Genomic DNA, 14,799 nt, shown 5'->3' with positions numbered 1-14,799 from the left:
CATTTCTTTTATTTATTTATGAAGTCATTCCTTTTTTTTTTTTGCTTATACCTTTCTTGCGCTTATCACTCCACTTTAAAGTTACTGTGTTGTGTTGTTACTGTTTGTGTTGTGTTTTGTTGTGTTTAGTTGTACCTAGTCTCGACGTGGGACAGTTTCCATTTTCATTGTACTATTGTACTAGGTATGACTGTGCAATGACAATAAAGAGTTATCTTATCTTATCTTATCTTGATAAGTAAAACTTTAGAACAGAATTGGTTGTCATGTCTTCATTTCTTTCTTTCTTTTTGGCTGTATATGTTCACAGGCCTACAGCATGGTTTCACTTCCTAATATTTGTATTTTATTTCATTTTCTCTTTTAAAAATTGCTAAAAGACTTATTACTGCCAGATACATTAACCATTACATTTTCTTTTAGCTACAAGAAAATAAAAAGAAATGTACAAAGAAAGGGGATTAACTCAGTTATACACTCAGATATTCTTACCTTCCAGGAACACATCAGTCAAACAATATACCTTTTGTGAAATAATAGCTGTCACGTTTTCCATTAAGTCACCATGGGTCACATATACGTCCAACAGTGAATTCATTTTTTTTATAGGCGTTGTCACAGAGGACGGCTATAGAGAGAGAGATGGGTGGGAACCTTCAATGGAAACTCTGCGTCCCACCCACACCACTTAAATACAACCAAGATAGTCGAAGAAATACAAGCTTCCAGGAAGAGACTGCAAGAAAACTAAAGTAAGTGCTAAAAGCGAAAACAGCTTCTTACACAGACTAAAGCGGTGCATGGTAGGTTAGTAAAGGTTATACCTGAGCTGGATCGTGGTGTCGTTTTTTTAAGGCGTTTTGCTGCTTTGACGTTTACCGAGCTGCTTGTCTTCTCGAAGCAGTCGCTAGCTGCTCTGTCAACGTTATTACAGACATACCTTTGCCTTTAGCTCAGTCGAGGAAAGCTAGAAAGTACACATGCAGGTCGTAGTTTCGTTTTTGATGCTTTATATTTTGTTATATTTATTTATAGTTAGTTAGCTTAAATGCGGGAAGCGAGCGAGCCTTCAATGGATTAGACGGATATGGCTACTCTATGTAAATACAGTTGGGAGCCAGTTTAACTTGCTAGCTCTATAAAATTATTAACACAGGCCCCAAGCATGGCATGTATTTTATAATTAGCGAGCCAAAGGTTTGTTTCCGAGGACTGTCATAGTAGATTTTTAGTACATTATAACACTGGTTACGATGTTTAACCGGTCCAAAAGTCGCCTAAGTTATAAAGCGAGTGAATCGCGGATGTTAGGATTTCCCAATATTAACAGTCACTTTTTTTAAAGACCGTAAACCCTTAAAAGAACATATATGGAGATGTATTACGTGATGTGACTCTGCTTACAATTTGGAGGGGAAACCAGTCAGATGTGTTCCCCCTGAACAACATTTAAATGTGTTTAAGACAGATTTGAAACTAAACCGTATTCACTCATGTTTGTACATGAAGACCTTAACCTTAATACTCAGCATCAGTGTTCCTGAGCTGGACATTAGCAGTAGTTTAACATAATGACGTGTACTGTGTTGTTTTTATGATGAAATATTCTACCTCTGTATTTCCCTGGGTATCTTTCTTGCCCTGTGTGCTTATTCAGATGCAGTAGCAGCTTGTTTTCATCCTATGTGCATAAAAGCAGTGAAGACTGTTCCAGTTAAGTCAACTGGAGTCAGTTTTACCACGGAATAAATGGGCCTGCTGGAGGACAAGCTTTTCATACTACGCCTAACCAAAATGAAAGTTTCCTTACCATTCCACCACTGAGCTAAAAGTATCTGTGATCACATGGCTATGGAATGAAGAGTCTGTCCCTCATTAGGTTTCCATGACCATGACCTCTACACTGCTACATTAGTAAAAGTTAATGGTGACTAGAAAAAGACTAGCTCAATGCATATTAAAGGAAGAAAGAAACGTAAAATGATTGTGCATGTCTTAGTTAACAGTGAAAGACTGTTTGGGGTCAGGGATATAAATCGGCTATAAAACCTGCAGTGTCACTAAACAAACAAGCATTATACAAATATTAGACCAGAAGCCAATAAAAGTGCATCATTGTTCAATTCAGAAAAGCAGCAAAATTAACGTACTTTACTGAGGTGTTGTAAATATTTTAAAAACTTTTATTTTATTTTTTTTGTTGTAAATGTGTGAACTTGCCTCATATAGTAATTCACACGATTTTAACATGCAGCAGCAGCAACAGTGTAACCGCACACTCCAAACCAGCAACACCAAAGCAACACATAGTTATTACCGTTTCACAGTTATAGGTTCACAGGTCAGAAGTGCATTTCAACAAAAGATTACAAACAAAAAGCATACAGATTTAAAACTTTAAATGTGGTGTTAACAACACCACAAGTTATTGCTAGTAATGCCAACTGAAGGTAAGTAAAATGTACAAGAAAAATAGATTTTGAGGGAAAACTAACTAAAAAATGAGGAAATGTACTTAGTTTTACTTTTTTTTTTTTGGAGACTTAGACGCACATTGTGAGTCAACTGTTTTCACAAAGTCTTGTGCTTTATTGTAATGCTAAATAATTAACTAATATCCAGGAATTCAAGTCTTGCCTCTGACAAAGAACCTCCACGTAACAGAAGATCCTTTCAGCTGGTCCCTTCACTACAGCTGTTAGTTTCACATGTTTGATTTGGCAGATTTTTACACTGGTTGATCGATTTAATTGGGACATTTTGCTTGTTAACTAGTGTTAAATGTGTAAACCACTACATTGTGGAAATACCATATATGTAATAATAATTATAAAAAAAAACCCTGAAAGTAATAAAAACTACAGTAATATATAAAACAGTAAAGGCAAAACTGAAAGAGCAAATTGGCTCCGGGGGGGCTAAGCAAAATTAAAGTCAAGCCAAAAACGTAACATTCATCTTCCGTTTTCTGCTCCTTGTTAGAGTAAATAATAAGACCTCATTTGAAAATGCAAAACTATAATGACTCTGTTTAGAAATCCGATGCACACTGAATCAGTTGCGTATTACTTAAAGGTGCAGTTCACATAAACGTTTGATCTTTTACTTTTTCATTTTCAACAGATGATGTACTTTTTAATGGAGGCAGCTGCACAAAATGATAATAATACTGCAGATTCTTATTATTTGTAAGAGGTTATGTTGTGTGGTAGGCATCCCTTTGACTGTTCTGTTTTATGTTTAAAGCAATGAGCTACCCTGGATACCCCCCTCAGGCGGGAGGATATCCCCCTCAGGCAGGAGGATATCCCCCGCAGGCAGGAGGATACCCACCTCAGCCTGGGGCTTACCCTCCACAACCAGGTGCTTACCCCCCACAGCCAGGAGCTTACCCTCCCCAAGCAGGAGGTTACCCCCCACAGCCAGGTGGCTATCCTTCTCAAGCTGGAGGCTACCCACCACAGGCAGGAGGATATCCACCTCAAGCTGGAGGTTACCCACCACAGGCTGGAGGATACCCACAGGCACCACCTCCAGGTAAGCCACTGTGCAGGACTGTTAAAGTCAGTGCACACTTTTGCACACTGAAGTAAAGAGAAGATTAATTTCTTTGTAAAGTTTTTATGATGTATATAATCCTACTTTCTGCAGCAAGGTTGTTAAATCTTAGCATGTAGCGCTGGTTGCTGCTGTTGATTGATGCTGTTGATTGATGGATTAATCCATCAGTTAAATGTGTTTATCATCCTGTCCTGTCAAACTCAAACTATAATGACTGAAGCAGATGAGTCATTTGGTCTCGTGTTTGGAGTCCAGCAGACCTTGAATGTGATCTAATTTTATCTTCAGTGAATCTGCACTCAAAACAAGTCTGTTTGCACAACGATACACAGCTCTGCACCGTATATACACAAGTTAACTGTTGCTGCATATGACACATACAGCTGGGGGTAAAAATTGTTCAGGTTTTATTTCATGACCAAATTATGTGGTGTAATATATATTAAAATGGTTAGATGACAGAAACCCATCTGATTACTGAAACGTAATTTTTACAAAAAACAGAGGACATAACAGACAAACCACACAAAGTCCATTATGGCTAAGAAATATTGTGTAAGTTAGGCCTCTGAAGTTGTGGGATTTGGTTTCTGGTAACTAATAATCCTGATCCAAGGTTATCTGAATCATGCTGTGGACACAGATGCAGAAAAACCAGAAGTTGTTCAGTCTTAATGATACTTCAGAGAATCATATCATTTTCATATCTTACTGATGTGTTAAATAAATTAAAATGTTTGCCTTTCACTTAACATTAAGCCGAATACAAAGAAGTTGTTAGAAAGAAAAGAAGTAAAATATATACAACTTTAATATAATTACTGATCAGAAGATTTGCTTATTACAGGCTCAATTGTCAGTCTCTATCCTAGGCCAGTCTGACGAGCTTCTGGCTGTAGCTTCGCATTTATCAGACAGACATGAAAGTGATCTTAATCTTTTTATTAACAGGTGTTTTGGTTAATGTGAATGGTGCCTGCTTTAGAAATGATGAGTCAGTTAAGTGGTGCTTGTAGGCCGCTGGGATCATGAGACTTTATACTTAATGGACTGGAGTTCATAACTTTTGTTTATGTGTCATTTAACCTTTGACAACAGTGTTTACAAATTGCTTCGGAATTTCCATTACAACAGAAAGAGGAAAATGATATGATAAAGGAAAATTAAAGTGTATATCTAAAAGCAGTGATGACCATTAAGGACAATAAAAGATGACATCACCTAAAAACAAACAACATGACTTGAAGGACATTACTCATGGAAGAAGTACCGTCATATCTAAAATGGAAGAATGTGAACAGACTCGTAGTTGGTCAGCATTTCTGCATTCCAGCTGTTGGCGTTATTCATCCCACATGCAAATTTTAAAATGATCTACAGAATCTCAAAATGAGCTTTAAATAAAAACAAGGAGCCAGTGCAGTTCCTTAGATTTCCTGAATAGTTTCTTCTTTGTTAACTTGTACAGGCAGCTGGGGTGGAGGTCCTACTGGTGGATATCCCTCCATTGGTCTTGCTGGCTTATCCAACCCTGGATACAATCCTGGCATGGTAAGTTTGATCTCGAAATATACATCACAGAAAATTGTAAAATTTTGTTTAATGCATGATCACTGGATTTTTGCCTTAAATATTCAAGTTAGAATTACACGCCATTAATGGAATATCACGCACTTTCACTTTACGGTAAGATGGTTTCAAAATGCACTTCCCTAAATTCTCAGCATTATTGCTTTTTTTCCCCTTACCTGTTTTTCTCCATTTTTCCTGCATGAAAAACAGTCATAAACTTATTTTCTATATATTGTTCTTAAACATACCAAAGCCCTTTTTTTGTTTACTCTTTGACTTTCCCCATGCATTTTCTTTTTATTTGGTCTGTCAGATGTATGCAATGACATTTTAATAGCTTGGCCACACTTTCTTTGGATTCTTCTTTATATCCTCCTGAGACCTCCTGAGATGATGTGGTATAATATATAAAAATGGTTAGATGACAGAAACTCATCTGATTACTGAAACGTAAGTTTAACAAAACAGGAGGACATAACAGATATACCACACAAAATCCATTATGGCTAACAAATACTGTGTAAGTTAGGGCTCTGAAGTTGTGGGATTTGGTTTCTGGTAACTAGTAAATCCTGATCCAAGGTTATCTGAATCATGCTGTGGACACAGATGCAGAAAAACCAGAAGTTCAGGAAGTTGTTCAGTCTTAATGATACTTCAGAGATGTGCACCCCCCTGTGGTCTGTGTGCTCTGATTTTTAACAAAAAAAACAAACAAACATTTAATGTCTTTTAATTTGACAGAGAGATCTCAGACTCATGCCTGCCCAAACAAAAAAGGAAAACAAAAATGAAGTGTTGAGTCTTAGGAGGATATCATGTATAAACACCAGGAATATTAACCTCAGTTTGAGTATTTACTTGGAAATATTTATGTTGATCATGCTAATTTGACAAACAAGTGTAACCAAAAAAAGTGTGACCAGCTACCTGTATTACAGATTAAAAAATCTTCAAGAATCTGTGCACATGTTATGGGATGACAATATTTCCAAATCACAGGCCAACCAGATCTCTGGAGCCATGGGGGGGTTTCCTCCAAACACGTCCATGTTTGCCCAAGTCCCTGGGGGCTACCAACCTGCCCCTCAACCTGGTGGGTATGGTGGCCCCATCCCTAACCAACAGTCATGTGGCCTGTACCCACAGCCAGGAGGAACCATGCCACCGCAACAAAACCAGGGTCCAGCAATGGGTTACCCTGGTCAGCCTGGCCAGCCAATGCCTGGATACCCCGGTGCACCATCACCCAACCCATCCATGCCAGGTTATGGAGGAGCACCAGCACCTATGCCTGGGTACCCAAATGCCCCATCAGCAAATCCATCCATGCCAGCCTATGGTGGAGGAGGAGGAGGAGCCATGCCAATAGCTCCACCTATCAATGTAAGAGTAGTTGTTTTTTTTTAACTTATTGGTTAAAAAAATTAAATGTATTCTTATTATTCCTCTCTGAATGTGTTTAATGTACTTTGTGTTTATAGTACAGTGTTGCAAAACTAACTTAATAACCCTAGTTCAAATAAACCTGTTCCAGAGAGGATTCAGGGGAACAATCAAGGACTTTCCTGGAGCTGACCCTCTCAAGGATGCGGAGGTCCTGAGGAAGGCCATGAAGGGCTTTGGTGAGTGTTATGGACATAGACTCTGATCAGGAAGAATAAACTCTATTTTAAGCACGAAGAGAGAAACTTTCCAGTTTAGGTGAGTGAATTTGAAAAGCTTTATACTGTCTGACTATGTAAATTATTCTATCTTGTGCAGCTTAAACATCCCAGAAAATAGGCAAATAGGCAAGACACTCTGGATATTGTCCATTTGGGAAACTGTGTTCTGTTCGTTCTTCTGGGAATAATCTCATTTAATATTTTACCTGATTCACAGCCTGATAAATGAGCACATGTTTAGCAGGGTAGCCTTTTTAAAACAATGGGTGAAGAGTCATTAATTATCATTGGCTCAGCACAGCCCTAATTTTCTTCTTTTCTATGCCATTTTCATTTCATTGCCAAGTGTGAATTAAGTGTGAGAAGAAGCCAAATTTTTATTATAGGTGATCTGTGCCTGACTTGACATCTCTGGCTTGTCTGTGCAGGAACTGATGAGCAAGCCATCATTGAATTACTCGGGAGTCGGTCCAACAAACAGCGCGTTCCTTTGCTCCGGTCTTATAAAACCGCCTACGGCAAGGTAACAATTTTCATACCTAATTCCATTTTTTTTTTTTTAAGTACTGTGCATCCATTGTTTATACAATTTACCAATATAGAAATATGACTTGGTCTTGTTACATAGCAGTGAGTGTGACGAGTAGGCAAATCATGCTCTAATCGTGCCGATTAGATTCAGAGGGGATTGAATGTCCTTAAAGCTGATTGTTGTTAGGCCACAGTGGAGTGTTTTGCAGCAAAACTATCTCTGCTTCCAGGATCTGATTAAGGATCTGCATTCAGAACTGTCTGGGGATTTCAGGAAGCTCGTCATGGCCATGCTGAAGACCCCCACTGAGTTTGATGCCTCTGAACTCAACAGTGCCATAAAGGTAAATACTGAGAAAATGCATGTTGGTGTGTCGCATCATAACGGATTGAATGGATGCTCATTGAAAAGACATACATAGGCTGCTGCACTCCAGACAAAGAGGTTCTCATGATATTCTGTCCTCCTAACAGGGAGCTGGAACTGATGAGGCCTGTCTAATCGAGGTCCTGTCTTCTCGCTCCAATGCTGAAATCAAGGAGATTAACCGTATTTACAAACAAGGTTTGATCCCTGAGGGGTTTTTTGTTTGTTTGTTTTTTTTAAAAATATGCTGCTTTTCCTCACTGCTCTCTTCACCTTAGTCTCACAGCATGACACCACTGAGATTGATTGCATAGAGGATAAGCTTGGTGTATTTAGATGTGGAGAGCATGATAACGCCTATAAATTCAGATTTGATAGCAAGAAAGCTGTCGCAATTCTAATATCAAAACATATGAAATAAGGGTATTATTTTAATTACTTAATCATTCACTGTTTGCTCTTTTAGCTCTTTATATTTATGTGTTAATCTACTGTATCCCATTTTCCCCTTTGTCACTAATCTGGGCTACAAAATATTCCCAGATAGCTGTTTGTAGTATATTAATCTGAGAAATGTAGTCATATTTGATATTTTTCTCACATTTGATATGTTTAAAAAACTTCGTATTTGCCATATCAGAATACAAGAAGTCACTGGAGGATTCAATTAGTGGAGACACGTCAGGCCACTTCCGCAGGCTCCTGGTCTCTCTCGCTCAGGTATAGTTGTGAAACACTTGTGCACCACCTGTTTTTCTTAGAAACTACTTTCGACTTTGTACTAGGAAATGTGCTGCTCTCTGTTTTGCAGGGTAATCGGGATGAACGAGAAAATGTCGACATCTCGCTGGCTAAACAAGATGCTCAGGTAAAACCTCCGGATTTCTTGTTGTTGACTTGTGTTCAGTGATTCACCTGCATGTCTTAAAATGGTCAATCCTTGATTTCTTTGAGTGCAAGGACATTCAGTTTGTCACACCTGGCTTTTGTCTAAACAGGCCCTGTATGCTGCTGGAGAAAACAAACTGGGAACAGATGAGTCCAAATTCAATGCCATTTTATGTGCCAGGAGCAAATCCCATCTCAGAGCAGGTATAAATTCTGGATTAGTAAATAAAGGCAAATCTTTGGCGTCCTTTTCAGTCTGTTTACCTGTTTCCTGTGGATTTGTGTTTATGTGTGTAGTGTTCCTGGAGTACCAGCAGATGTGCGGTAGGGATATTGAGAAGAGCATCAGCAGGGAAATGTCTGGCGATCTTGAGAGTGGCATGTTGGCAGTGGGTAAGAATGCGCACACGCCTATTCAAGTTTTTACTTAAAAGAGCCACTCCCATGTGCTGGGAAAGTTAGACTGTGTGCTACGTAAAAGGTCAATGATTGTAGAGGCATGCACGCAGTAAAGGTTTCAAGGTATTAACTGTTAAACTGCCTTACTGGATTAATACTGTACTGCAGTTAACTTTGCTAAATGTGTTGTACAGATGCAAGGGTCCTTCAAATGCTTAATCTTTGTTTTGTCTTGCCCCCCTCCTTCTCCCCCTTTTGCCATCAATTCACAGAGATATGGTAGAGTAACCTGTTTTTGAGATATTATTTCAATTTTTTTTTTTAACTCTTTCATTAGTTTTCCACATCCACTCTGTGTGTTATCATTGTGAGTTTTGTGCACTGCAGTGTTGAAAGTGTGCCACAGTTTTGTTTTTGTTTTTTTGGTGTATTCCCTTTTAATTCTGTTGTTTGACATTTCATTTGGCGGGCAACTTGGACACACAAGATTGTGAATGCAATAACTGGAGAACGAGGAAATGTAGAATTTTCAAAATGGTACCATAAGTGTTTCTATTAGACTGAGAAGTAGCATTAGCAGTCGCCAGCATTTTTTTTTTTTTTTTTTTTTTTATTATTATTATTATTTTTTTGTGTGTGTGTTTTTTAATTTATTCTTAAGCTCCATTAATCAATACCTGACATTTAGGGCTTAGAGGAATTTTTCAGCGTTATTCCTTTATGGAGATGCTCAGGTGGTGGTGGTGGAGTAAATATCGTATTTAATGTCACATTTACTATTTCACAGTAGATTTGAGCCTGAAGTTGATGTTGTTGTGTGGTGTGTTTTCTGTTGTTTTTGTTCTTTCTTTTGTTTTTTGTTTTTTTCCTTTACACATTCTTGCCTCTCTGCAAACCCTTTTCTCAGGGGGGTTGTAATGTACATCCCTATCTACTGAATTTGTTTCACTTTGCCGTCATTGATGTGGATGCATCAGGAATACCGGTCTAATAAGATTGCCATCACTTTTACAGAAAAAAAACATGCCCTGGGTGCACATTTAGACTGACTCATTCAGATACACTGAGATCACTGAAGGAGCTTTAGTGTAACCTTTTTAAGAAGATTTTTGTTGTTGTTGTTGTTGTTGTTTTGTTTCCATTTCCCAGATGTCATTTTGTGGTGTTTTAGAGAAATAAATGGGATACTGCTTGTGTACAGTTAATAATATATTGTTGTTGTCTTGGTAATGACTTGGTTTTTGTCTGTTTTAGTGAAGTGCATTAAAAACACACCTGCATATTTTGCTGAAAGACTCTACAAAGCCATGAAGGTGAGACAGTCTGTTCTGTGTCTGTGCATTACTAAATAGATGTAGCATCATATTCATATTATTTTTGTGTGTGTGTTATTGTTTGTGTGCAGGGAGCTGGGACAAAAGACAAAACTCTGATCCGGATCATGGTCTCCCGTTCCGAGGTTGACATGCTGGACATTCGCCAGGAGTATGTGAAAAATTACGGCAAGTCTCTGTACACTGCGATCTCTGTAAGTATCTACTATAATACAAAAGCACTGTATCCAATAAAATCTGTTTTTAAGAGATGGATGTTTAATTTTCTTGGGCTGTGTTGAACAGGGAGACACATCAGGAGACTACAAGAAACTCCTACTCAAGCTCTGCGGGGGCAGTGACTGAAAAAGGGAGGCTGTCTGTCGACTTCTTTACAGAAGTTTCTTCAAATATAGTCTTTCTGAATCTTTATCTGTATGCACTATACACACACTGCATACTTGCATGCCATGTCAATGCTTTCAATGCAAAATTTACCTAGCTTTAAAAAGCTCATACATATTGTTACCTTTCTATAAACAGTATGTAAAAAATGTTTTATATATTTTTTTGTTTGTACTATATTGGCCGGATATGACAGTACATGGATTTACAAAATGGATTTGTAAGAGTTTACATCGGATCTTGAAGAGATATATATATTTTAAAAAGATTTTTATTGTGCCAATATGATCAGATACTGAATTGTATCTGATGTTTAGCAGCTAGTTAATTTTCAGCAATGCTGATAAAAGTGAGGCATATAATACATAGCAGCTAAGTACCAAAGTAAAAGATAATGCTTGCAATTGTACAATCTCTTCTATATTTTTTCTAGTCTTGAGTTTTGTTTCTAAAAGCTATGTTTGCAGTAGTTTTGTCACATAAAGGTCACTATAGTTCATCATTGAGCATGACGTTTCATAATTAAGGTGCCATTTTCAGGGGATTCAGGAAATAAATACTGAGAATGTACACTGCGATTGTTTTTTTTGTTCATTACACTGAAAACCATAAAACTGCAACAAACTCTATGAAAAGGCTTTAGCCAATGGGCACCCCTCTAGTGTATGTCACATCCCTTTATTAGATCACAAGCGCAAATGGGTTCTGGTGAAAAGGCGTTCTGAATATATGAATATGGCAGTAATGCTTTTGAGAAGAAACCAAGTTTAGTTACATTTTTATTTGTGTCGCATCAGTCGCCTCAAGCAGACAAACCCTTGCACAATACAGACGTCTAAAAAATGTTAATACATAGTGCAGCAGATAACATTACAGAGAAATTGTTCGCAGCCATTTGAAAAAAAAAACAGAAAGATGGTAATTTGGCTGTTGATGAAGGCGAGAAAATGTTTGTTTATTGTTAATAAAAAAAAATTAAGCTTACCTTTTTGAATCAAATCATACATGTTTGATCACCTAAGTCAACTCTGGAAGTCGGAAATTACTCAGATGGTTTTTTGGGGTTTTTTTTTAATATTAATTGCTCAATTTGTTTAACATTCAGAATTTCACTAAATTGCTATTGTCAATGATACTACTTCACTAGTTACTGTATTTTAGGTCAAAAAGTAAAATTTATTGCCAGCCATTCAAACTTTGTGGTCATGCTCAATAACCAAACCTTTGGCTGGACCACTGCGATGCTGTAAGGGTTTGGTAGTAGACTTGGTTTGTCAGCAGAGGGCAGTGATGTCTTTACCTCTAAAAAATACAGCAAGCAAAAATCATAGTCACATCATGGCACTGAATTAATTATCGTGGTCACAGTTTACACATGTACAAACCACCAAACAAGGCTGCTGGTTCTTTCACACTGTATCAGCTAAAAGTCTCACTATCACTGCCATAAAGCAGTGTGAGACTTAAACACACTGTATTTTGCTCAATCAATACAGATAACTGTTCTCTATATGCCTTATTAAGTTCTGTTGGCTTCACTTAAAATGCTGTTCAACACTGTAAAGACATGGCTATGCGCTTGTCTGGCCATAGTAGTGTATGTCTGTGTGTGTTAAGTGCACTACAATCAATAACTCTGTGAAGTGAGAAGGGGGAGGCGGAGCCTGTGGAATTAATGGCATCCATAAAGCTGCCTTGCCCACATTAAACAAGTCTACCATGACTGGGGCTGTCAGATGCATGGGGGACCCTTAGGGAAGAGCCATGCTGGAGGAATCACTTTTGATCACCTCATGTTAAAACTGACTAGAAAAGGCAGAGAAGGTTTGAGGGCTTTAGATGGCTGTTTAGATTACAATGGCTAAAAGTGTAATGAATCCTGAATGCGATTACATCAGTTTTAAAAAGATAATTTAGATGTGATTAGATTAGGGTTTTTTTTAAACAAAGTGTTTCTGGCATGTCTATGCCAACATTGCAGTTCTGATATCATTACAACCATCAGCCTCTCGTCTGTTGCAGGCGTCTAGCTGAAGGCTGTGTAATTCACCGTTAATTAAAAACCACGAATTGCCTAATTTACTGTCTGTTATGACTGATCTAATCACTTGGGAATCCTCTCACAGTGTCTGAGGTATTGTGGGGGAAAAGATGAAATTACATTATGAAAGATAAAACTCTATAAATGACAGTAGCAAACACATACCCTTCTAACATTTCACTACCTCCTCTTTAAATGAGCATTGTGTATTCACTGCTTTGGGAATGCTATCACTCTCATGCATCCATGCAGGAAATTAGTGCGAGAAGTAAGTGTCTAATAAACCAATTGCTTTGTTACTCTCAGCTGAGACAGCGAAGCTGATAATAAAAAAAAAAGAAAAGAAAAAAATCCATGAAAATGATTTGTTGTCTCCATTTGAGACAATTTGACCGGGATCGGTGATGGATATACTTGTTGACAGTCTTTTCAATAAAAGATAAAGCTATTATCTGCTGTGATCTGAGCTGCCTGACATACAATTTGTTTAATAAAATTCAGTAAATTATCAGACAGCCACAAGCACCACCCTTGTAGTCTAAATAATAAACTCATTCATACCCCCAAGATAAAAAGGATCAGGCTGTCTTCTCTATTTAAATGGGATGTCCTCGAAGGTAGGGTACAGACACAATTGTCCAATCTGTGTCAGCACTAGGGACCTGCTTCCCTTTGATATGAATGAATTGTAATTAATTTTTCATCTAAAGGGATAGCACATGGTTGCACAAGCTATGGAGCCAGCATGGCAGATAGACAGAAAGGAGGAGGTGTGGGTTTGGAGGAGATGTCACAATGAGATTCAGTGCATGCATGAATAAGGTCACGGTCTGAGAGGTATGCCCGCAGATGCTTGCCTCTGTGCCAGCAGTCTTTATTCATTTGTAGACTAGAGGCAGAGTGCATCCATCATCATCACACTGCATTTCACAAAGCCTAGTCAAATACACATTTCATTTGTCACAGCATATACGTTCACAAATGGCGTTTTGCCCTCTTCTGCCTAATCCTGCACATATATGTAGTGCGCAGAGTAAAACTGGTTGCAGTGCAGCTTGGTTTTAGAGGCAGGGTGCATAAGCCTGTGGCTTCAGCAGCAGCATTAAGCAAGGGGAAGATAAAAATCCCTATGTTTTTATCACTGCTTTAACATTTTCCCCAAATAAAATTCCTAATGTAGTCAGTGAGGATTACGATGAAGCTCTGCTGATTTGTTGTGTCAGTGTTAAATCCAAAGATTATAATAATGAATTAATATCACCCGGTTTATCAACCAGCCTATTTTTGGCAACGTCTTTTTTTTAGCTCTCAAATTCATCTCATGCACTGTGGTGACATAGGAGATGATTCACACTGAGGAAAGATACATGCTTTAGGTAAAACTAGAAAGAACACCCTCCATCACAAAGCCTTGCATTACGTAAATAAATATTAATTATCATGTAATTAGCAACACACTGTTGTTTTGTCCCGGTTGATAAAGACTGCATCAGTAAAATCTGACTTAGTAGAGTTTAATTTACACTTAATGCAGTAAAAAGTATAACAATGGCTTCAAACAGCAAAATCGTATTAAATCTTATTAAAGAATCAGAATCAGAATTTATTTATTCTTATTGGCAAGTTGGTCCACAGGTTTTTCCACATATTTGTCTTGTTGTCATGATGCAAAAATCCGTGGTACAGAAATAGAATATATGGCATTTACTGTAGATATAACAAATAAATCTCTATATGAATATTAATAATATAAATACTCAAAATAGGAATATATAAATATATACTAAGTAACTACAGTAAATAAGAATACAAAGTAGAACGTTGCTTCCCCCTTTGGGTAGAAGTGCACCATTTGTGGTTCTTTACCGCCATGTCGATATTTTTAATATTATCTCTATATTTTCATTCTGTTCGTTGTGATTTTTTTCCACCTGGGATTTTCGACGTAGTACGGGGATGATGTGTACGCCCATTGAAAAAATGGGCGTGCCGTCGCGTCTTCCCCGCCTCATTTTGCCTTATATGGTCACCGAGCGGACCGTTGATTGACAGCGA

The 14,799-nt window shown here is 37.9% G+C and overlaps 1 protein-coding gene across 2 annotated transcripts; it reads left to right on the top strand.

Moving 5' to 3' along the window:
* Positions 1-606: 606 nt before the first annotated feature.
* On the top strand, positions 607-10,809 carry anxa11a (annexin A11a). Of its 2 annotated transcripts, none has more exons than XM_005456597.4 (15): positions 607-752; positions 3,247-3,537; positions 5,030-5,112; positions 6,283-6,519; positions 6,671-6,758; positions 7,229-7,323; positions 7,562-7,675; positions 7,806-7,896; positions 8,339-8,418; positions 8,510-8,566; positions 8,697-8,790; positions 8,884-8,979; positions 10,240-10,298; positions 10,391-10,513; positions 10,605-10,809. In XM_005456597.4, the coding sequence occupies exons 2-15, from the start codon at positions 3,249-3,251 to the stop codon at positions 10,662-10,664; spliced, it is 1,566 nt and encodes a 521-aa protein (XP_005456654.1). In that variant the 5' UTR covers positions 607-752; positions 3,247-3,248; the 3' UTR covers positions 10,665-10,809. The 2 variants fall into 2 exon arrangements, with proteins under 2 accessions (XP_005456654.1, XP_003452008.1); XM_003451960.5 differs by having other exon boundaries at positions 6,136-6,519.
* Positions 10,810-14,799: the final 3,990 nt, after the last annotated feature.

Source organism: Oreochromis niloticus, linkage group LG13 (assembly GCF_001858045.2).
Source record: "Oreochromis niloticus isolate F11D_XX linkage group LG13, O_niloticus_UMD_NMBU, whole genome shotgun sequence".
In the NCBI taxonomy this organism is placed as follows: Eukaryota; Metazoa; Chordata; class Actinopteri; order Cichliformes; family Cichlidae; genus Oreochromis; species Oreochromis niloticus.
The sequence above is the reverse complement of the archived record's forward strand: the minus strand, read 5'-3'. Positions and strand labels throughout refer to the sequence as shown.

Excerpts from the sequence above, each read along its gene's own strand:
- anxa11a (XM_003451960.5), top strand. The coding sequence starts at position 3,249 with ATGAGCTACCCTGGATACCCCCCTCAGGCGGGAGGATATCCCCCTCAG. Across the intron at positions 7,324-7,561 it reads ATAAAACCGCCTACGGCAAG|GATCTGATTAAGGATCTGCA; the intron begins GTAACAATTTTC and ends CTCTGCTTCCAG. Across the intron at positions 10,299-10,390 it reads GACTCTACAAAGCCATGAAG|GGAGCTGGGACAAAAGACAA; the intron begins GTGAGACAGTCT and ends GTTTGTGTGCAG.